At 47.7% G+C, this 22932-nt stretch overlaps 1 protein-coding gene across 5 annotated transcripts in view; it reads left to right on the plus strand.

Annotated features, from left to right (window-relative positions):
• Nucleotides 1–22932, plus strand: part of INVS (inversin) — a 226767-nt gene that overhangs the window by 38186 nt on the left and 165649 nt on the right. For all 5 annotated transcript variants that reach the window (XM_090049450.1, XM_090049448.1, XM_090049445.1 and 2 more), the window contains one exon: nucleotides 11202–11368. In XM_090049450.1, coding sequence (XP_089905576.1) covers nucleotides 11202–11368 — 167 coding nt within the window. The remainder of the gene's footprint in view (nucleotides 1–11201; nucleotides 11369–22932) is intronic.

The raw sequence follows: 22932 nt of genomic DNA on the forward strand, positions 1-22932 counted from the left end.
AGGCCTCACTCCAACACACCTCTGATGGCTGTAAGCCAGTTTAGCACCCTCAGGCAAATCACTCATTGAAATTCTAGAACAGATGTTGATAATGACTAAGTACAGACAGTCAAAAAGCCGAAGGCTGAATTGATTCAGTCTTTGCAAGTTAGTCAAAGCTTGAACCAATAAGCAAATGAACAAACATTCGCTTTTGATTCAGGAAATTAGCCACATGTCTGCAGTGGCTCAAACCAGAAGCCTGGGGGTGCTAGAGCATGGTTCTCTGGCACCTAGCCAGCATGGGCTGTGTTCACTTCCTCTTCCTGCTGTCCCCAAGGTCTCTGGGACTGGCAGTTCAGATCCATAGCAGCAGGGCTCTTCAGGGTTGCTCATCACTTCCTCCTTCTGCTTCCAGATGCCTCTGGGTTTGTAGTCCACAGTCACATCCAGCACTAAGTAAGCAGGACAGGGCAACCTCCCTTCCTGGTCTCAGACCCCAGCAGGGGTTTGCCTGGGGCAGGAGGGGGCAGTGAGCCAGCCCTCACTGTTCCGGCTAGGGAGCAGAGGGCTGGGCCCATCCCTACTGTCTGAAGCACACAGCACAGTGCAGCCCAGTTCAGGCTGCAAACTGCTGGGGAACTCTGATTTAACTTGAACAGGGAAGGGGTCTGGGACAGAAGTTTCATAAACTGGTTTGACCTCAATCAGTTAAGTCTGATATTACATTCAGTCAGGTTTATCTTAAACCAGTTTCTGCCATTTTGAAACTGGTTTATGTGCACTGAACTTCTAATTCTATTACAGGTTTAAACCAGTTTCTGATCACTTAAACGGATTTATGTGTAACTTCTGTCCCTAGCCAGTGTGACCTGCTTTCTGCTAAGGATATTCATAGTCACAGATATGGACGCATTGCTTTTCCACAGCTACACTTCTCTCCAGGAAATGTGCTGCTCCATCTGAACTGCACTTCTTTCTTTTTTTAAGGCACTGCCTGGGGGGGTCTGACAGGTCTCCCAGGTGTAAAAAAACAGAGTAGTGTTTTTAAGTGTTGGTATTATGTAAGAATAAGCTCTGGTGGTGTGTTTTATCTAATGATTGAATGAAATCTAACATCTTAATGAACTTTAAAATCCTATGGAAAAAGTATTTATAGCTTATTATTTAAAATATTGGAACAAGACTGCACCAGACTGTTTAAAAATATCCACTTTTTTCTTTCAGTATTTCTTCTTTTGTTAAGAAGAGAAAATATTTTTAAAATTGCTTCCAGTTTGTGATATAATTGTGTAAGTGCTTAAAATGAATTGTTCTGGTCAAAAAAATGTTCCCCAGCTGTTCTGAGTTCCACTGTTTCATCATTATCATAAGTGTAATATCCTGAATGAAGCCGAAATTAATTACAATATAAAACAGGTGAACAAGTGACAGTATTCATTTTTACTTATTGCTTTCTAATACTGCTAGCAAACATTATAACTTACTATATTAAACAACATTCTACTTCATCAAGAAAATAAAATGGCATTCTAATTTACAATTGCAAATTTAAAGAAAATACATGAGAGCTGCTGACTTCCATAACACTGGTAAATGTGTCAACTAAAACAAGTAAGAGTAGAATTAATTACTTTCAGAGATTATGTAGTCTGTTCACTTAATATTGATGGTATGTACATTTATATTATTTTATAACTGCCTTTAGATTTAATTTTAAAAATTAAGTGACAGTGTACACAAATATAATGAGGACGGAGCAGAGCTCCAGACCCAGTCAGCTTCGATTGGAGAGTCAGGACAAGTCATCCCCTGAACAGCAAGCCCAGAGCTGCGCCATGGTCCCAGCTAGGCTGAGTGATGCAGTTAGGGCAGCCAACCCCCTGAAGCCGCAGACAACAGCTAACCTCCTGAAGCCACAGACAGGCCCTGCCTGCTCCAACCCTTAAAAGCCAGGCCCAGCCTGCAGTATCTTTGTAAAAGTTCCTGCTTCTGGCTCTCTATGCTTCCTTGCTGGTTTTTGGGTTTAAACTCCTGGATCAGACTCCAACTTCTGATTCTAGTAGGACCCCTGGCATCCCCTGATTCTGGTTTTCTGCTCTTAATTCTGTAGAGGTACATCAATATATCGGTTCATATCATATCGGCATCGATAAAAGGAAAATTTACATTATCAGCAATTGGATTTTTTTGGTTGGTGTGGCTGATAAAATGTCACCAATAAATGCCACATGCATGTACACAGCTGCAGCATGCATGCGGCCAGGAATGCAGCCCAGCAGCTTGGAGAGCAGCGTCCGGCTGGTAAGTCTAGGGGACGGGGAAGGAAAGTGGAGAGGGAAGGGGCATGGGGGTGCAGATCATAGATTCACAGATTGTAAGGCTGGATGGGACCTCAGAAGATCATCAGGTCCAGCCCCCTGCATCAAGCAGGAAAGACAACTGGAATCAAGTGACTCCAGAAAGGTGACCATGTAGTCTCCTCTTGAATATTTCCAGGGTAGGTGATTGCACCACCTCTGGAGGGAGCTTATTCCACAGTCTGGACACCCTAGTTGTGAAGTAGTTTTTCCTAATGTAGAACCTGAAACGGACTTCCAGGAGTTTGTGATCATTACACCTAGTTTTCCCCAAGAGTGCCCTGGTGAACAGTTGTTCACCGAGCCCTTGATGTATGCCTCTGATGTAGTGATAAGCTGCTACCAAGTCCTGTCTCAGCCATCTTTTTTTTCAGGTTGAAGAGTCCCAAATCCCTCAGTCTTTCGTCATATGTCTTGCCGTGTAAGTCTCTGATCTCTTTTCTATTCTCTGGACTCTCTCAAGCTTTACCATGTCCTTGTTAAAGTGCGGCACCTGGAACTGGATGCAGTACTCCAGCTGCAGTCTTGCCAAAGCCGAAGAGAGTGGGAAAATCACTCCTTTGGTTTTGCTGGAGATGCATCAATTGATGAATGCCAGGGTATTGTTAGCCCTGCTGGCTACAGCGTCATACTGCCGACTCATATTCGAACTGTGGTCTATTATTACTCCAGGTCCCTTTCATTCATAGTGCTGGTCAGGTTGGCATTGCCAAGCCTGTAGGTGTGCAGGTTTCGTCCCCAGGTTTGTCCCCAGGGTTTGTCCCCAGGTGGAGCACTTTACATTTCTCAACATTGAACTTCATCTGGTTCTGGTCCACCCAACATGCTGGCTATCATTCAGAATCCTACCTTCTGCAAGCCTATCACACATAGACTCTTTAATGAATTTTTCCAGGATTTTTCTGGACTTACGTAGGCCCAATTTCTTTAAATGATCACACACCAATTCTACGGCAATCGTAGGAAGGCAGCCCTTTGAACCCTGCTCATTCTGTACCCTATCTGGTATGATTTTCCCTGTGGCCCGGTGAAAGACCAAAGCAAAGTAGTCATTCAGGAGTTCAGTTTTCTCCTGAGTGCCGGTGACTAGCTGTCCTGAGTTGTTGAGCAATGGCCCCACACTCCCATTCATTTTCCTCCTGTTCCCTACATACCTAAAGAAGGATTTCTTGTTGTCCTTGATTCCTCTTGCTAATTTTATTTCAGTTGCCACCTCAGCTTTTCTAATCTGATCCCTACAAGTGCAAGCCATTGCTATATAGTCCTTCTTGGGGGCTGTCCCTAGCTTCCATGGACTTTACGTCTCTTTCTTCTTTCTTAAGAGGATCATGATTTCCCTATTTAGCCAAGAGGGCTTCCCAGACCTTTTGCTACATTTCCTCTGTATGGGAATGGCCTTTTTTTGTGCTTCAAGGATCGTGTCCTTTAGGAATGACCACTCTTCATGCACTCCTTTCATCTTCAGTCCCTGGTCCCATAGCATATCCCTTACTAGTGACCTGAGCTTGTTGAAATTTGCATTTTTGAAGTCCAAAACTTCAGCCTGCTATCTGATTTGTCTGCCTTGCGATGGGCCATGAACGTAATGGTCTCATGTGTCACTATCACCCAGGCTGCCCTCTTATGTTTAAGTTGGTCACCAGGTCATCTACTTTGGCCAGGACCAAGTCTGGAAGAGCATTACCTCTGGTTTGCCCGTGCACCTCCTGAGTCAGAAAAAGCTCTTTGATGCAGGTCAGGAAGGAATGTGACTAATCTGACGTGGCCAAGTGGTCTTCCCAAGAGATGTCTTGAAGTTGCCCATGGTTGTCATGGTCTTCTAATTTTCCCATCCCTGGGCAGCCTCTCTTAGTTCTCGAGTGGACTCTAGATCGAGTTCCTCGCCCTGGTTTGGTGGTCTGTAGTATACATCTATAGTAAGATCTCTTTTGCCATGCCCTTCTCCCCCCGCCCCCCCCGCAACTTGACCAAGGGGGTTTCAAGCTGTTCTTCTTTGGAGCCGATGTCAGCCTTCAAGGAGGTGTACTGCTCCTTCATATACAGAGCTACACCTCCACCTTCTTTCCCTACTTGGTCCCTTCTGTACAGGGCATAGCCTTTTATGGCTATGCTCCAAAAGTGAGGAGTCCCACCAGGTCTCTGTAATCCCTACTAGGTCATACTAGATCATAAAGGCCACCGGAGAGCAGGAGAGCTAGTTCCTCCTGCTTGTTCCCCACGCTCCTGGCATTAGTGTACAGGCACCTGAGTCCTCTTACTGAGGCCCTCAACTTCCTGTCACACTGAAGGAGAACTATTCCCTCAGGTTCCAGAAGAGTGTCCCTCCTGGTGTTCCTAACTATGGAGCTTCCTTGTATGTCCCCGGGCATGCTCCAGTCAGTGTTTCCCCATCCCCCAGCAATCTTAGTTTAAAGCCCTATCAAGAAGATCGGCCATCCTGGCCGAGAACAGAGACTTACCTCTCCATGTGAGGTGGATGCCATCTCTTCCCAGGAGCCCTCTCTCCCTGAAGTGCACATTGTTGTCAAGGAAACCAAAGCCCTCTTGGTGGCACCATCATCGGAGACGTCAGTTTACTTCTTCGATGCATCCTTCCCTCCTAGGACTGTGGCCTGCAACAGGGAGCACAAACTACATGAGGAAAAGGAAAAGACTACCTGAGACCCTGACCCCTTGAGCCCAACTCCCAGAGCCCTGTAGTCACTTATGACCCAGTCTGGATTACTCCTGCCCATGTTATTTGTTGCCACATGGATGAGGAACATGGGGTAGTAGTTGGTGGGCTGGACAAGCCTGGCGATCCTCTCCGCAAATTCTCAGATATGAGCCCCAGGGAGGCAGCAGACCTCGTGGGCTAGGGGATCCAAATGGCAGATGGGTCCCTCAGTGCCCCAAAGGATGGAGTCCCCCACCACCACCACCTTGAACCTCCTCCTGGGGGTGGCAGCATGGTTCTTACCTTCCTTCTTCTCCAGTGACACCATCAGAGTTTCCTCATGCATGGGGAGGGGAGTGTACCTGTTGTTCAGGGCCAGGGGAGAAGCAGCCATGGCCCTGCATTTCCTGGAGTGTGTAGTGACTGTCTTCCAGGTAGCTCCAGGTGGGTCTTTGTGGACAACCTCCTTACTGGCCACCATCTCTGCACATCTCTTCTTCCTTCTGGAGAAGGCCCTGGCAGTAGCCATCGATGAAGTCTTTGTGGGCCCTGTTGATGTACCTTCTCCTCAACCTCCCTCATCCGGCCCTCCAGAGACTCCACTAGGGAGCACACCCCACAAGTGGGGGTGGCCCTATGCCCAGCTGCCAGCAGCCATACCAAGTAGCCCCTCCCAGGGGCTCCACCTGGGTGAGGGGTAGGGCCATGGGCTGTGCTTGGGTGGGAATCTCAGTGGTGCCAGGATGCCTGCGGCCACAATGAATCCCCACCATGGTTGAGAGCGAGTTTACACCCCTGCCTGGTCCAAACAGCTCCTCTTCAGGCCTCTGGCCTCAGGCTTCTCACCCAGACTGGCCCTCTGGTCACTTTTTGTGTGCAGTCCACTCAAACTCCCACACAAACTGCTGTGCCCAAGTAGAGCCATGCCTGTTTGTATGCTCTGTTCGTACAGCTCTTGTTGTGGGGCTCCCTGGAGGGCTCAGCTATGTAGGGACCCGGGAGGAAAGGCGTGTTCCTCTCCCGGGCTCCTCTCAGCCAGCATGTCCAGCCCAGCGTGGCCCCACACACATGCACACACTCACACACACTCTCTCATGAAGCACCCTCTGAGCACCCCGGCCTGCGCTCACACACTCTCATCTGGCCCTGGTACATGTACCTCCTGGATCCACAATGAGGGATCTGTGGAGTCTGGGTCCAGGTCTTTGGCTCCCAGGGGCACAATGGGCCTTACCCCATGTGTCTTCGGGAGCAGGACCAGCTGAAAGTAACTTACAGTAACTTACATTGAGGCATCCATGGTGAGGGAGAGAGTGCAGGGTGCAGCCATGGACGGCTCAGCCAAGGGGGCGAGGAAGTGGGGTGGCTCCCGCTGCTGCATGCACCCTTGGGAAAAGCATGGGGGGCATGTGTGTGGGGTGAAGGTGGACTGCCTGCTATGCAGTTGGAGCCAGGGCTGCACTCAGGGCAGGTGGCAGCACTGGGAAGAGAGGCTATGGGGAGGCTACAGAGAATTTTAGAGTGGCTGTAGCTCCCCCATAGGCCTCCCTCCTAGCACCACTACCGCCCAGCCCAAGCACAGCCTTGGCCTGGCCCCACTGCTGGGAAGAGACTGGCACAACCCCTAGCCCTGAGCCCACAGCAGGCGGTCTGCCCGAGCCTCCTGCACAAATTTGGAGGGCATATGCCCCCCCATCTCCCCTGAGGTACATACAGTGGTGGGAGCCACCTCCCCTCCGCCCCAGCTGAGCAGTGCCTGTCCCTACCCCGGCCCCAGTCTCTTCTCACTGCGGGGGGCTCGATATGCCCCCCCACCTCTTCTCTCCCCTATGTCCCTTCCCCCAACAAACTTACTAGCTGGAAACTGTTCTCCAAGCTGCTGGGCTGCATATTGGCAATTGGATCAGTATCAGCCAATAGGGCTGGTTAATAATTGGTCATCAGTATCAACCCAAAAAATCTTTTATCAGTGCACCCCTATGATTCTGGTTCAACCTCTAGTTCAACCTCTGGTCTCTGATCCTGGTTAACCCGTGGCTTACTCTATCTCTGGCTCCAGCTTTTGACCCCAGCCTATCATGACTTCAGCTATAGCTCCCAGTTCCAGTTCTGGCAATGGATCCTTCCATCCCCCCTCCTGGGAAACCAACTTGGACTGCGCCTGTTCTTCAGGTGCCTAACCAGTAGGCCAGACCACTCATGCCCCAGTCCCTAACAAAATAAAACTCTTTTGTAGCTATTTTTTCATTATTTACATCTAAATGTTAGTCTCTCTCCCTCTCTGAGCCAAAATTCAGAGCCAGCTGCTTTAGCCAGAGCTTTAAATGGCCAATATTCATGCACGTGAAAGTTGTAAATGCACAAATGTAGGCTCAGTTTAAGAAGGGTAGAAAAACCAAGGATATTAGTGAATTATGGAAAGTCATAGCTGAAAGAGTCATGCAGTTATAGAATTGGAAGTGATTTCAGGGGTCATCTGGTCCTCCCCCCTGTACAAAATTTGATGTTTCTATTCTATCCCGGACAAATGTGTATCCAGCCTATTTGTGAACACCTCCAATGCAGAAGAATCTACAGCTTATTTGGGGAGTCCCCTGGCATGGCCATATTAATTATGAATGGATTCTAGTATTTGGATGCAGGAGAAGGAAGTACAAGGGCTGCATTTTTAGCAATTTTTTCCGTTATTTGAAGAAATGAATTGAAACCAGGCTCTAGTTTTCTTTCTTTCTCTATTCAAAACAAGATGGCCAGCAGAGTTGATTAAGTATGATGAACAGAATATGTGGGTCCTTCCAAAAAAGGTGTAATATTCATCTCTGGATCAAGCTGGAAGGAATTTGACTTTTAGAGTAACAGTGCCTCCCTAACATTTTCCTAGGTCAGAACAAATTCTATGCTGCCACTATTCTTCAGCAATTTCTAGAACATTATTTTTTAAAATTTTTGGCTAAGTTATTAAACTGGATGATACAAGAAATAGGGTATTTATTGGGAAATTATTCTTACTCAAAATAGTATTTATTTTATCTTGCTTCCAAATCCAAAATTTTTACTGTATTACATGTTCTTATACTGATGACATATAATTTAACTGTAGATATTGTCAGATGGAGAGTCAATTTAAACATTGGGATAAGAGATACTTGGGTCATTTGATACTCAGTGGTAATGCTACCTCTTTTTTCTGTTGCCTGTCCTTCCTCAAAAAGTTATACCATCCATGGCAGGGTTTTTCAACCTTTTTGGATCAGTGTACCTCAGGCACCCGGACATGGAGCAGTGTACCCCTGGCTGACAGATGCAGAGCGGGGGGGAGGGGTGGCACGTGGCTGGACATGCAGTGGGTGGGATGGGGTGCGCAGCCAGACACAGAGTGGAGTGGGGTGTGGTGAACGGCTGAGTGCGGAGTGGCAGCTGCTGCCTGAGAGCTTCCCCCGTGTCCAGCCAGGTAGGCAGTGTCTGTGTGGCAGCGCAGGATAGTGTGTGGCAGCACTTCATCCCTGCCCACTCATGTGTACCTCCTAGGGCAGGGGCGGGCATTTATTTTGTGTGGGGGACTGCTTACTGAGTTTTGGCAAGCCATTGAGGGCTGCATGACAGGCAGCCAGGGGCAGATAAATATTAATTTTCTAAATTTTTAGGGGCCGTATGGGCCAGATAGAATGGCCTAACAGGCCACATATGCCCCATGGGCCACATTTTGCCCACCCCTGTCTCAGGGCCTTCTCAAGTATGCCAGGGGGTACGTGTACCCCCCAGTTGACAACCCCTGATCCCCTGATTGTCTCAGTTATCCCAATTAGATCACACTGCTATGATTGTACTAGGGTTTCTCATTCTTTCTGCTTTTTCTTTATGCTTCTCATTAACTTATAAACTTCTTAAACTAGGCGTGTCCCAAGATTTGGCCCATGAAACTCCATCATCTGGCCCCTGGTTCTTCCTCTGGGTCTGAATTGACACACATGCTGCCTGGTGTGCACTAAACTGGCTGTGCACACAGGGCCCAGCCAGACTGGGATCCATGCGGCATGCAGTTCCCCCTCCCCACTCCCCACTCCCTGACTTCCGGTAGCGCTGCACACGGTGCTCACTCCAGTTGGTCTGGGATCCATGCTGCACATGGCACCCACAGGCTTTGGATCCAGCATGCAGTCCAGAGAGATGGGAGAAGAGTGTGCCATGGGCCAGATCTGGCCCATGGACCAACCCCGTGCCACTCCTTTAATCCACAGGACCAAAGAAGTATGACATCCCCGTCTCTAGCTGATTTGTTTATTATCTTGCTAATTTACCTCAGAGAACACTGTTGAGGCTCCCTATATTGTCTCCTCTTTCTTGGTCTTTATCTGGATCACCTTGCCTCTTTAGTTCTCTATTGGCTTTTGTCTCTGTCCTCCATTGAACCTAGTTTAAAGCCTTCCTTTGTAAGTTAGCTAGCATGTATATGAAGACACTCTTCCCCAACTTCATCAGGTGGACTCCATCTACTGCCACCATTCCTTCTTCTTGGAATACCACCCCATAGTAAAAAACACCAAGACCATGATGGCAATTGTTTCACATGGTATGTTTACAGAATAAGGAAGACATGTTTAGTTTTAGTTTACTTTCAGTTAATGTTTTTTAAATTTTCTTTACAACCAAAATGTCTACAATATATATTTTTTTAATGAACAGTCATCTTCTAATGGACAATTCTGCTGCAGGGAATAGATTCTGTAGTGAATATTACAGTTGCTGGTCCTTGTGTATATTTTCTTGTCCTTTATTTAAGTGAATTGCTAAGCAACTGATCATCTGCATTTTAAAAATTGAGTCTAGTTTTTATGAATAGGACAGTGTAGTAGGGCACCTTTGGCGCCTGCCACTTTAAGAGGCTTGAGCAGGATGTAGCTGGCAGGTGTGCTTAAGCCCAATTAGACAGTCACATGACCACAGTGGGGCCACCAGATTGGAGGAGGGCTGGGCAGCCTCAGTATAAGCCCAGACCCTAGGTGCAGAGCTGGCAGTTACACCTAGGGAACCAGAACAGCAACATCTTTCAGCCTGCAGTCTGTACCTCCCCAAACACCTGAAGGTCAGGATAGGAGCTATAGGGATGGAGGAGGTTCCTGGACCTGGGTCGCGACCTGAAAGTACACCCTGCTGGGGTTGGATGGTGTGGTAGGTCTGCCTGTGGTGGGGCAGTCTCCAGAAAATACCACACCCGTACCTCCCTAGTGAAAGGTGAGTATGGGGTACCAGAAAGCCTCAGCCCCAATTGCCTTGTGGATACCTCATGGAAGGGAAAATCTAGGGGAGCACACCCTGTCAGAAAAACACAGGGCCCAGGCCCATTGAATGGGGCTTCAGGTTCAGTCCAGGCACGTTGACAGACAGCTGAGGCCCAATGGGCATAAGGCCAAGGAGCCCAGAGAGGGGCTAGAGGCTTAGTTCAGCCCAGTGAGGGAGAGAGAGCTGGAGTAGGGTCTGCGCAGCCCTGAAGACCTGCACGTAGGCTGATGGGAAGTAGTGGCAGCCGGAGGCCATATAGAGTAGCGTCTTTAGGGGCCTGAAGGGCTGCGCGTAGGCCGACTGGAAGTAGAGGCTCCAGTGAGATGGCAGAGTAGAGGCCCCAGTCGGGGGCATGTGCCCAAGGTATGCTTGAGGATGCCTGAGGCCAAGTTGGGGGCAGAGGCCGAGTATGGCCCAGCTAAGGAGCTAGGGGAGTTATAGTGGATATGAATGCTATCTGCGAGGCATGGGACATGGTGGAGGGATGGTTCACAGTATTACACCCTTGGTGTCAGGGCAATAAATGGGCAGCCTCCCACCTACAAACGACTAATTCCAACAAAGGCGTGGGAGGCAAGTCAAGTGGGTGGACTGCCCTAGACAGGTGGGCAGGCTGACAATGAGACTGGCCTCTAGACAGCCCCCTGTCAGGATAGAAAATAGAGCCTGATTTTTTTCATTGTGTTCTCTGTAATTTTGACTATTTGTTTCAAGACTTGTATTTCTTTTATTTTAATTTTAAACGTACTTATTGTAAAGCAATATCATATGATCAAAGTTTGTTTTGTCTGCACAGATTCTGTGGTTTCTCAAATTCATAGAAACATTTTATGTTATTGAAGCATTATATTGTTACATTGTATTGTAAGGCAATATAATTGTAAGTTTAGAAGACAAACTTTAATAATTATTTATTATCATTAAAGGAAACCTTGATCTGAAAAATAAAGAGGACCAGTTTGGGAGAACACCACTCATGTACTGTGTGCTGGCTGACAGAGTGGATTGTGCTGAGGCCTTGCTGAAGGCAGGAGCAGATGTTAATAAATCTGATCGTAGCCAGAGAACTGCTCTTCATCTTGCTGCACAAAAGGTAATTAAATACATTCTCATGTATCTGATGTTTGGCTAAATTTGCAGCTGGCATTCAGTTTAAGAAAATTTTATACTGAGGTAATAAGTAAATAATTTGCAGTATTTTGAAAGGGCTCTAGTATTTGTAGGCTAATAATTCTATACGTATTTGGAAAACCTTTCTAAGAATGTGGTTAGAGCTAAAGTGAACTTCTTCTTTTGTGCCATGCATTTTTAGTATAAACATACTGGGTGCTTGTAGACATGTGGAACGTCTGCTCGAAAGTGCTGTAATTACAGGGTGTTGGAGCAAACTCGATTAATTGAGTCTGCTGAAGCAAGTTAATTAGCATGTTCCAGCAACCTCAGCATCTCATATATTCAGTGTCCCCATGCTTCAAAATGGGGGTGAGAATGCTTTAACTAAAAGTCATTGTAATAGGGGGCCACCTCGTGGCCAGTCAACTCATTGGTCCACCCACCTGTCTAGGTCAGTCCACCCACCTGGTTCACCTACCATGCCTTTGATATAACTGAAATGGATGTTTACAAGACAGGAGGCTAACCATTTAATGCCCAATACCAAGGGTGTAATACATGGCTCTGAACCTCCCCTTATACCATGTCTCATGGCTTGCAGATGGCATCACTGTATGGCTCCAGGCCCACTCTAGGCCCCACTATGTGCTTGCCTGACATTTGGAACCAACCTAGATACCTCCTACTCAGGCAGCCTAACCTCCACCCTCATTCTGGGTTTCAAAACTCCCTAGACCTCCTTACCTCTTGACATTGGTCCACCCTGGGACCTTTGGCTTCTAGGCCAGACAGAACTCCAGGCCTCTAGCTTCTGGCCATTCCTCGTGGTGAGCGTCCTTACCCTTTGACTGTTCTGGTCCTGGCCCCAGCATAGACCAGTCGAGGTTTTTCTGGCTCGGTTTTGAGCATCTAGTCCTCTCTCCCATACAGTTCCACCTTCTTGGGCCCCTCCAAACATAGTTCTCACTCCATGAGCTTGTGACCCACATAGTTACTCTTTGGAACCCTCCTGAGCCCACTGTTCACCCTACTGGACTGACCCACTCTCTGCCCCTTACTGGGCCTCTACTCTCGCCAGCCTATGTGCAATCCTTCAGGCCCCCCACGGACCCAACTCTACGTGGCATACAGCTTTCACTCCACCTACTGGGGTCTCACTAGGGCCACTACACCCCATGGGCCTCAAGCTCCACTCTGTGGGCCTTGGCCCTATGCTTTTCGGTTGGGGTGTGCTCCTCTAGCCTTCCCTCCCCTGCCCCCACATCACCCACAAGGTAGCAGGGGCTGAAGCTTTCCAGTGCCCCATATTCACCTTTCATTAGGGAGGCATTGGCGTACCATTTCCTGGAGTCTGCCCTGCCACAGGTAGCCCCAGCACACCATCCTCCCCAGTAGAGTTTAGTTTCAGGTCATGCCCCAGGACCAGGAACTGCCTCTATCTCCATAGTTCCTACCTTTAAGCTCCAGGTGTTCTGGGAGCAGCAGTTCTGGCCCGGCAATGTTATCCTTCTGGCTCCCTCCAGCAACCGCCAGCTCATCTTTGAGGGCCTGAGTTTATACTGAGGCTGGTCAGCCCCATCCTCCAATCCAGGATCCCTCTAATGGTCATGTGACCACTTTTAAGTTGCCTGCCCAAGCCTCTTAAAGTGGTACGCACAAAGCAATTCTCTCCTTTTCAGTCATCAATTCAGCAAAGTTTTCACTCAAGTCTGGATAGTATAGTTGTCAATATTACTTAGAATATTGCCATTGATTTCAGTGTTTCATTTCATAGACATTAGAGCTGGAAGGGACCTCAGAAGATCATCGAGTCCAGCCCCCTGCCCCAGGGGCAGGAAGTCAGCAGGGGTCATAGGATCCCAGCAAGATAAACATCCAAACTCTCTTGAAGGCGTTCAAAGTAGGTGCTTGAACCATCTTTGGCAGCAGTCTATTCCAGACCTTGGGGGCTCTGACAGTAAAGAAGTTCTTCCTTATGTCCAGCCTGAACCGATCATGGCGGAGTTTGTGACCACTTGACTTTGTCATCCCTTGGGGCGCTCTGGTGAACGGAAATTCTCCCAGATCCTACTGAGCACCCCGATAAACTTATAGGTGGCCACAGTAGATAAAGGACCATACCATAGTTAATTGTCAATGTCAATAGCAATTCTGAGAAGTTCTTAAAAGGTGAAGTACACAAGTAATGTCAGGGTTGGAAGGGAAGGGAAACTTCAGTACTTTCTTAGGAATTTCTTAGGAAGGTCTTTGTGAGTCTGTTGTTCCTTCTGCTACCTGTTGCTTTTATATTTACTGGTTTACACTTTATTGGTAGTATTTCCAGCAATGAGGTTGTAAAAATATACAACAATAACATGTACTCTGGGCATTAATAGCTCAATATCTTGTAAGAATAAGAGGAGTCAAGGTAAGAGTCATCTGGCCAGTGAGCACAAATCAAGTGCAGTTGCACTGACTAGGTATACAGAGGACCTAGCAATTGTTACAAAGGGCGGCAATAGTATTCATGCTAATGGTATAAAAAACAGCTGATGAGATACAAAGCAAGCCAGCATTCTCTTTATATTTCTCTTTAATAAATATTATCTTAAATTTAGATTATATTTGAGAATTTAATTATACTTTAATCAGATTAACTGATACATGTGGTGCAAGTAATGTAGTATAACTAACCATTTACTTCATTTTTACCTTTTCATTAATTTCCAACATTTTATGCAGATGTGTGTGAATATACACAGACACATTTGTTTTAGAAAGGGCTACAGAGAATTCAACTGAAGTTTGTAGTGTGAATTGTTGCAGGGTCTGACTCCTTATGGAAGAATAATGTTTATGCTTGAAAAGATAAATGTTTTAACTAAGTTGTGCATGTGTAACTGGTTACCTCATTCAGTCCCTTACTGAATGTGGAGTCTGTGTTAATACATCTCAATGAAATACCAAATCAAAATGTTCATTTACTGAGTCAAATGACTTACAAGTTCCACTGGTGAAGAATGTGACCTAATATTCTGTAGATCTCTTACTTTTGTCTTTTATAATGAGTGGTAATGAAGCCTTAAAAGTCAATGCAAGGAGGACTGGCCTGCAGCAGAATCCAGGGCCCCTAGGCCTTGTTGGGGTCATTGCAGCAGGATGGCAAGCAGGGACTGATATAACTACAGTTGCCATTTTGCTTGTTGCCACCACTGTGGCAAGTGGCAATTTAGCCTGAGTGCCATTTATTCCACTGCTGGCCTAATCATTCCCTATGCTGCAGCTAGCACCTGTGCGCCGAACAGAGCTGCTGCCAACAGATGCTGAAGCTGGAGCCACTATTGTCACATGCTCTGGGTCTGAGTGGCTAGTGCCACCACATGCCCAATGCTGGAATCAGAGCCACTTGCCCTGAGCTTGATCTAGTTCTTGAGGAGTCCCACAGTCCAGATCTGGCCTGGAGCATGAGTTGAGTGTATAGACCAGGGGTCAGTAACCTATGGTCCATGGGCAAGATCCATTCTGTGGAGCCATTGGATTAAGACCAGAGAGGTTCTGGTCTTCATCTGCACAGCACTTTGGCTGGGTGGCAGGAAACTTCACTAGTGCCATTTCACCCTGTCTTGTTCCTCTGCCCCATTCCTTTGCACCTCAACTGCATCTCTATGGTGCCTGAGCCACCTGCTGCTGGATTTTTTTTACTGTTGATCTTGCAGCTTCTTTTTCTTGCATTAAATGCAACATTTATTCAGATCAAAGAAAAGGGTTATTATTAATACTACCTGAATATTACCTGAAGTTTACTAGCATAGTTTTGGGCTAACATATTACCTGAAGCTTACTAGCATACATAAAGTGAAGTGTTCCCTCTTTAACAACTTGTACTAAAATTTCTTTGTATTTGTTACCTTTCCAAATGACGTGAATTCAGTCTCATTCAATAGAGAAGTTAAATTGCTACTGTATATGCCTTTATGTGTTCAGTTTTAAGTAGCAATATGATTTTATAAGATTAACCTTAGTGCAAGAGAAACATTGAAAGAAAATAAAATCTGTTGGATAACCCATGAAATCTGGATTGTAGTGACAGGCATAATCATATTGAAAAAGTTAATTATTCTTTCAAATATCTGTTATTCTTGCACTGTTTTGCAGATATGCCAAAATATCTTGGCACTGTGGAAAGTACTGGTTTTCACAGATGAATACTTATCTTTGGCCAGTTAAATTGCAATTGAAATTTTTAGCCTTTTGCAGTATACTCCAGAACTAAAAAAGATAAAAGCATTATTTTCACAGACTGCAAGGGATCATATTTATTTCCTCTATTATTCTAATATTATTAAAGCAACAGTCTGTCTGTCTGCCTATCTGTCTGTCCATAACACTTTATTTGCACTCTGATTGGCTGACAGAAACAACCAGTCGAAGTGTGCAGACAGTGTTCAGACAGGAGGTGGCAGTGTGGCGGAGCGCCACCATGATGGTGGGGATACAAGGGACAGAACAGGGGAGGGCAAGGCCAGCACAGCTGCCCTGCTCCCTGGACGTGCTCCCCTGCCCTGCTTCCTGGAGGTGGCAACGAAGCAGATGGAATAGGAGTTGGGGGTGAGGCCAGGCTCCTTGGAGGTGGCAGTGGTGGCGCAGGGGGGAGCAGGGTCAGGACACAACGGGGAGGGCGGAGCAAGGCCAGCAGTGCCCCCCTACTCCATGCACATGGCAAATATGGAAGAGGGGGAGGTTTTTAAGACTTGGCTAGACAAAGTCTTGACTCGAATGATATAGTTGAGAATGGTCCTGCTTTGAGCAGGGGGTTGAACTAGATGACCTCCTGAGGTCCCTTCCAACCTGAATTTTTTATGATTCTAACATGATTATTTATCTAATAGTAGGCCATCCTCACTCCGCTCTTGATAAGTAAGGCTGCTGGTTGAAGACTGACAGATTAGAGAATGCAAAAGGAAGCTGAATTCATTATTTTTCCATTTATCAAACATTTCTGAGTTGTTAAAAAAGTGATTGTCAGGCACTCTGGGGCTGCAGTATTTGCTCTGCCTGGCAGAAGCAGTGAGCCTGTCCTTCCCCTAGCCCCTAGGCCCACCCCTGCTCACAAAGCCTCTAGTGGCAGGTCACAGCTGTGCAGGTCAGGGACAGTCAGAGAAGGGTTTTTTATCTTTACATGTGACTACTCCACTAAACCAAACAAGACTAAGCCAATAAACATTTGTTCAGCTTACAACATAAGGTCTGACAAGGCCCTCACTCTTCATGCTTGATCTTTTGCAAAGGGAGCCCTACTGCTCCACTCCTCAGAGACTGGGCCCTAGGTTGAGCCCCACTGTTTCTCCTCTTGACTCATAGAATCATATAAGTAGGGTTGGAAGGGACCTTGTAGATCTTCAAGTCCGATCCCCTGCCTGGGCAGGAGAAAAACTGGGCTCAAATGACTGCAGCTAGTAGGCATCAAGCCTCCTCTTAAAGACCCCCAGGGTAGGAGCCAGCACCACTTCCCTTGGAAGTTGGTTCCAGATCCTAGCCGCCCTAACTATGAAGTAGTTCTTACGGATGTCTAATTTAAACCTACTCTCCAACAACTTATGACATATTGTTATGTCAGGGGCGCTAGGGGAAACAAGGTCTCTCCCAAACCCTTCTGGTCCCACCTAGTGAGTTTATAGACAGTCACCAGGTCCCCCCTCAGCCTTCTCTTGTGAAGGCTGAACAGGTTCAGGTCCCACAGTCTCTCATTGTAGGGTCTGCCCTGGTGTCCCCAGACCATGCAGGTGGCCCTCCTCTGGACCCTCTTAATGTTGTCCACATCCCTCCTGAAGTGGGGTACACAGAACTGGACACAGTACTCCAGCTGTGGCCTGACCAGTGTTGCATAGAGGGGGAGGATCACCTCCTTGGCCCTGTTTGAGATGCACCTGTGGATGCATGACAAGGTCCAGTTAGCCCTGCCAACCATGACGTCACATTGTCAGCCCATGTTCATCTTGGAGTCAGTAATGACTCCAAGATCCCTTTCTGGCTCCATGCTCTCAAGAAGGGAGTTTCCCATCTTATAAGTGTGCTGCTGGTTACTACTGCCCAAGTGCAGCACCCTGCACATGTCAGTATTGAAACGCATCCTGTTTTTGTTAGCCCACCCCTGTAACCTATCCAGGTCTTGCTGCAGTCTTTCCCTCCCTACTAGCGTGCTCACCTCACCCCAAATTTTGGTATCATCAGTGAATTTAAACAGGTTGCATTTCACCCCATCGTCCAAATCGCTGATAAAGAAATTGAACAGCGCAGGCCCAAGGACCGAAACCTGGGGGACTCTGCTGCCCACTTCCCCCAGGTCGAATATGACCCGTCCACCACCAGCCTCTGAGTATGACCCTTGAGCCAATCTGCAATCCATCTGACTGTGTAGGCATCAATGCCACAGTCGCCTAGTTTTTTAAAGAGGATGGGATGGGAGACGGTGTCAAAGGCCTTGCTGAAGTCCAGAAAGACTAAGTCCACGGCGATACCTGCATCCAATGCTTTTGTGACTTGATCATAAAAGGCAATCAGGTTGGTCTGACATGACCTACCCCTAAAGAAACCATGCTGGTTGCCCTTGAGCATCATCCCTGAAGCCGGCCCATTGCAGATGTACTCCTTGATGATCTTCTCAAAGAGTTTCCCTAGGATTAAGGTAAGACTGACGGGCCTATAGTTGCCTGGGTCCTCCCTCCTCCCTTTTTTAAAGATGGGGACCACGTTGGCTATCTTCCAATCATCTGGCACCTGGCCCGAGCACCATGAGTTCTCGTAAAGCCATGCCAGGGGCCCTGCAATAACCCCTGCCAGCTCCCTCAACACCCTGGGGTGGAGAGCATCTGGACCCACTGGTCTGAATACATCCAGCCCCTCCAGAAGCTCTCTAACCCAGTCTTCCCCAACCTGAGGTCTGGAGGTGTTCCCCTCGAGTCCGTCTTGCATCACGGTGGGGAAGTCCCAGTCCCTGCACAAGAAAATGGAGGTGAAGAATTGGTTAAAGAGGTCTGCTTTCTCCTGTGGTGCAACCACCAGATTGCCCAGAGGATCTTGCAAGGGCCCCATATTTCCAAGTGCTTTCTTCATCCCCCCTATATATTTGAAAAAGGACTTTTTATTATCTTTGATCTTGGATACTAGTCCTAGCTCTATGTCCACCTTAGCTTTCCTGACAGCCCCCCCTACAGGCCCGAGCAGAGGAGGTATACTCCTCTTTGGAGACAGCACCCCCCTTCCACAGTTTGTACGCCATCTTTTTGGCAATCAGGCATTCCTGGGTGCCCTTAGTGAGCCAGGGGGGCTTTTGGGCACTCTTGCCCCCCTTGCTTCTTTTGGGATGGTCATCCCTTGGGCCCTGAGTATCGTCTCCTTAAGGTACGACCACTCATCTCGGGCACTGAGTTCCTCTGCTCTCAAGAACCCCAGTGCCTCTCCCACTAATCTCAACATGTTGAAGTTGGCCCTTTTGAAGTCTAGGGCTACCGCCTTACTGCAGGCCCTTGACACCCTGCACTGGATGGTGAATTCCAGCAAGCGATAATCACTATCACGCAGGTGGTCAAGAACCTGTACGCCCCTTACCAGGTCATCACCTCTGGCCAGGACCAGGTCCAACAGGGCATTTCCTCCGGTGGGACTGTGCACCTCCAGAATTAAGTGGAGGTCCTGTATCTCAGCCAGGAACCTCCTGGAACAGTCCAACCTGGCTGACTGTTCCTCCCAGCAGATGTCCGGGTAATTTAAATTACCCATGACAACTACAGCCCTTGCCTTAAGTGCCTCTGCAAGCTGGCCCGAAAGTTCTCGGTCCAGCTCCTCCCCTTGGTTGGGGGGTCTGTAGTAGACCCCCACCATTAGATCCCTCTCCCCATGGCCCCCTTGTATCTTGACCCAGAGCACTTCAGCTTGCCCCTCCTCTGACCCCATTCTGCTGGCAGAGGATGTGTATTGCTCCTTGACATAGAGCGCAACACCCCCACCTTTCCTTCCTTCTCTATCCTGCCTGTAAAGCCTATAGCCCGTAATGCTAACTGCCCAGTCGTGGGATGAATCCCACCACGTTTCTGTAAGCCCTGTTATGTCTGGGTCTGAACTGACTACTCTGAGGACGAGTTCCTCCTGTTTGTTCCCCGTGCTACAAGCATTGGTATATAGGCATTTAAAACCTTGCCTAGCTGTGTGTGCTATCCCCCGATTTGGGAAACTGTCTGGACCCCTGTTTCCCACCTGGGCACTCCTTGCATTTGTCACCTGTCTTGCTCGGGTGGTGTCTCCTCGTCTTCCTGCAGCCCCCTCCCCCGGCGATGCTAGTTTAAAGCTCGCCGTACGAAATCAGCCAACCTGAAAGAGAAGACATGCTTGCCTTTAGGAGAGAGGTGAAGCCCATCCCACCCCAGCAAGTCCCCTGCCTGAAAGCATGGGTCATTATCTAGGATAAAGGACTCTTCCTTAGAGTTCAGGAGAACAGATCTTACACGCAGCAAATGGGTGTTAAAAAGCAGAGAGACGAACAAAAACAAAAACTTGTGATGGGGATGCTCCATCAATTGAATAGAGAAGAGCTTTGGGGGGGGGGGTTCGTCAAAATGTTCGTCAAAATGAACCTTTTTTGCTTTGTTATAGTTGACCAGGTTTAATATGACAAAGGGGCAGGGTTATTTTTTAAAGCCTCTTTTTCATTCTGAGTGGCTGCATCTACACCAGACATTGCACAGTAGCCCATGACTACTGCGCAGTAGCATCACGTGGCAGAAAGCATGTCACAAGGCTACTATACAGTAGTCAGAAGCTACTGCACAGTCAGCATCACAAAAAAGCCATTCCTTGGCGCTACTACTCAGTAATTCTGGTTTCTGCACAGTAATGACTGCACAGTCAGCATCTCATTTAGACACAGCCAGTCATAACTGTTTTATTCCTCTTACCTTTGAATGACTTGGGACATTTAATTTCTGAATTTGTGGCAGGGCACTTTTGAGCACTTTAAGACTGGGAGCAGGCAGCCGGCAGATGTGGGCCAACCCTGATGAGGTGGCCATTTTAGATCTAGGCCATTTTGGACAGGGCAGAGGCAGCAGTCTACTGCTGGAAGCCAAAAGAGCAACACCCAGCTGAGCTGCTGCTTAGGAACACCTTGGAAGAAAGGGCAGGAGCTATGGTGATGGAAGGAGGCTCCTGGTCCTGGGTATAACTGAAAACTGCATCCTGCTGGGAAAGGATGCCCTTGTGGGGCTAACTCTGGTGGGAGAGTTCCCCAGATATGTCAGGCCAGTTGCCTCCTCAGTGAAAGGAGGGGAGGGTTTCCTTAACCCCAGCCCTCACATTCTGTTGGGTCACCAGACTTAGGAACAGGCATGGAAGCCAGGCATGTCTTCGGGCACCTGAGCCCCACAGGGTTGTAAGACCCTGGAGGATGGCCCAGAGAGAGGGAAGGAGAGTGGCCCCATAGTGGGGGCAGTAATGTATGGTGGGCCCACACAGAGAAGGGGGCATCGTTATGACCTGAAAGACTGTGCAGAAACAAGGTGTAGAATAGGACTGGAGGCCAGTCTGAAGGGCTGCACCATGTGGTGTATTGAGTAGGGCTGAAGGACGGCCTGAAAGGCAGCACAGGTATCAATCCCCATGAGTATGTGAAAGTGGAAAGTCACCTGGTGAGGGACTAGAGCCAGAATCAGCCCAGTGTTAGGCAAAAGGACTATGCCACATAAGAGTAGGGAACCATGAGTGAGCTGAAGGGCTGCATGTTCAGTGCCAGTATGAGAGTAGTCAAGCCTGATGGCCCAAGCCAGGTCGCTCAAGGGAGCAGGGCTGGTTGAGAGTGGCCCAGTGAAAGGCAGCCTGCAAGCAGCCCTGTGAAAGAGGGCAGAGTGGAAGAGGCCCCAGTGAGAGGGGAGCAGTATGAATGTGGCCCTGAAAGGGGCAGTGTGTGAAAGGCCCAACAGTGGACCAAGTTTGGCCCGGCCTGAAGCCAGGGTGCAATAAGAAACTGGATGCTATCTGCAAGGCATGGGACCTGGTAAGGGAAGGCTGGAGCCATGTGTAAACCTCTAGGAATCAGGATCTTAAAATGGGCAGCCTCCTGCATTTTACACCAGGTTAAGAAACAGCAAGTCATGGCAGGAAAGACTGGGTGGACTGCCCTACTTAGACAGGTGGGCGGGCCGACATGAAACCCAACCCAAAACTTGCCCCCGTCACAGAACTATATCAGCAATTAAAATACTATGTTGAGTGACTACAACTTTATTATCTGAAATAACATTGAAACTCACTGATGTGGGGGAGCAAGGAGATCTTTCCAGATTCATAACAGTAGAACATTTTAACCACCTTTAGAGAATGCTCCCTTACCTCTAAGGGGACTTTTTCAAAACCTTGCTGCCCTATGCCAAAGATGTTGGTATAGACACTATGCTTTGACAGCTCCACACCCCAGAGTCCTGTTTGTAGGAGCTGAAAACTTCACTGATCACAGAATTGATTTACTCTGTTGACAGCATACAATACAGGAATCTCTCACTAAAACTGAAGGTATTACAGACTCTTGTTGGCTGTTTAATAACCTGAAAATAGAGTGATACATTTGCATAAGAAATTATCTGAAGTGACTTTATGAAAATGAAGAGTATATATGTGAAGATCAACAAACTGGAAAACAGGCAAAGCTAAGATTGGTTGTTATTCCTGAAAAAACGGAGGGGTGACTGACTTTCTTCACCCCAAACATAGAATTGCTTGAAATTGTTCTTTTAAGAGTACATTCCTGATGCTTAGATTCTCTGTAATGGAATGTCCAACTGGAAAAAATAGGCTTCTGCTTTGAGTAGCCTTGCTCTTCCTTTTTGTTTTAATATCATGCCAGTGCATTTTAAGGGGTCAAATTCTGAGGTTTAGGGTTCTCTCACTCTACAGCTGTGACCAAACAAAAATGCAGGACTGCAGACCACTTTAAAAGGGCCCAATCCCATTACAATCGGAACCCTCATTGAATAAGGGTTCAGGTGAAAACACTCCAAAACAGAGCAGTTTCAGTAACTTCAGTCTGTGCTGCCTTTCAGCCCTGGCACTGTTTTCAGAATGGGAAGGGGGAAAGGGAGCAGAGGGAGTTTGGTCTGTTTTTTTTTAGCTAGCACTGGAGGGTGGAGGGCTCCATTCCATACACCTCACCCTCCATTGCTGGCTGGGGAAACCGCAGAAGGAGCTTCCTCCAGTTCCTTTCCCCCCCTCCCCATTCTGAAAATAGCACAGGGGCTGGGAGGAGGGGCATTGTTAGGGGAAATGAGCTGCAGGCTCACAGCCAGCAGCTGGATTCCACATCTCTCCCAGACCCAACAGTGTACTTCTGTTGGATCCAGAGGATCGTTGTAACTCATGACGTTTCGTGCAAAGTATCATGAGTTACAACAGGGAGCTGTACTTCAGTCTGTGCCCTGTGGTTTCATAGTACTGAAGAGCTCTGGCTGCTTCCTAACACACCTGATACCAGATCTTATGTATGTGCATGGGGAAGAAGTGAGGGGAGGCCTTTAATATTAA

The sequence above is a fragment of the Crocodylus siamensis genome, chromosome 5, assembly GCF_052110815.1.
Source record: "Crocodylus siamensis isolate JL-2025a chromosome 5, ASM5211081v1, whole genome shotgun sequence".
NCBI classification, from domain to species: domain Eukaryota; kingdom Metazoa; phylum Chordata; order Crocodylia; family Crocodylidae; genus Crocodylus; species Crocodylus siamensis.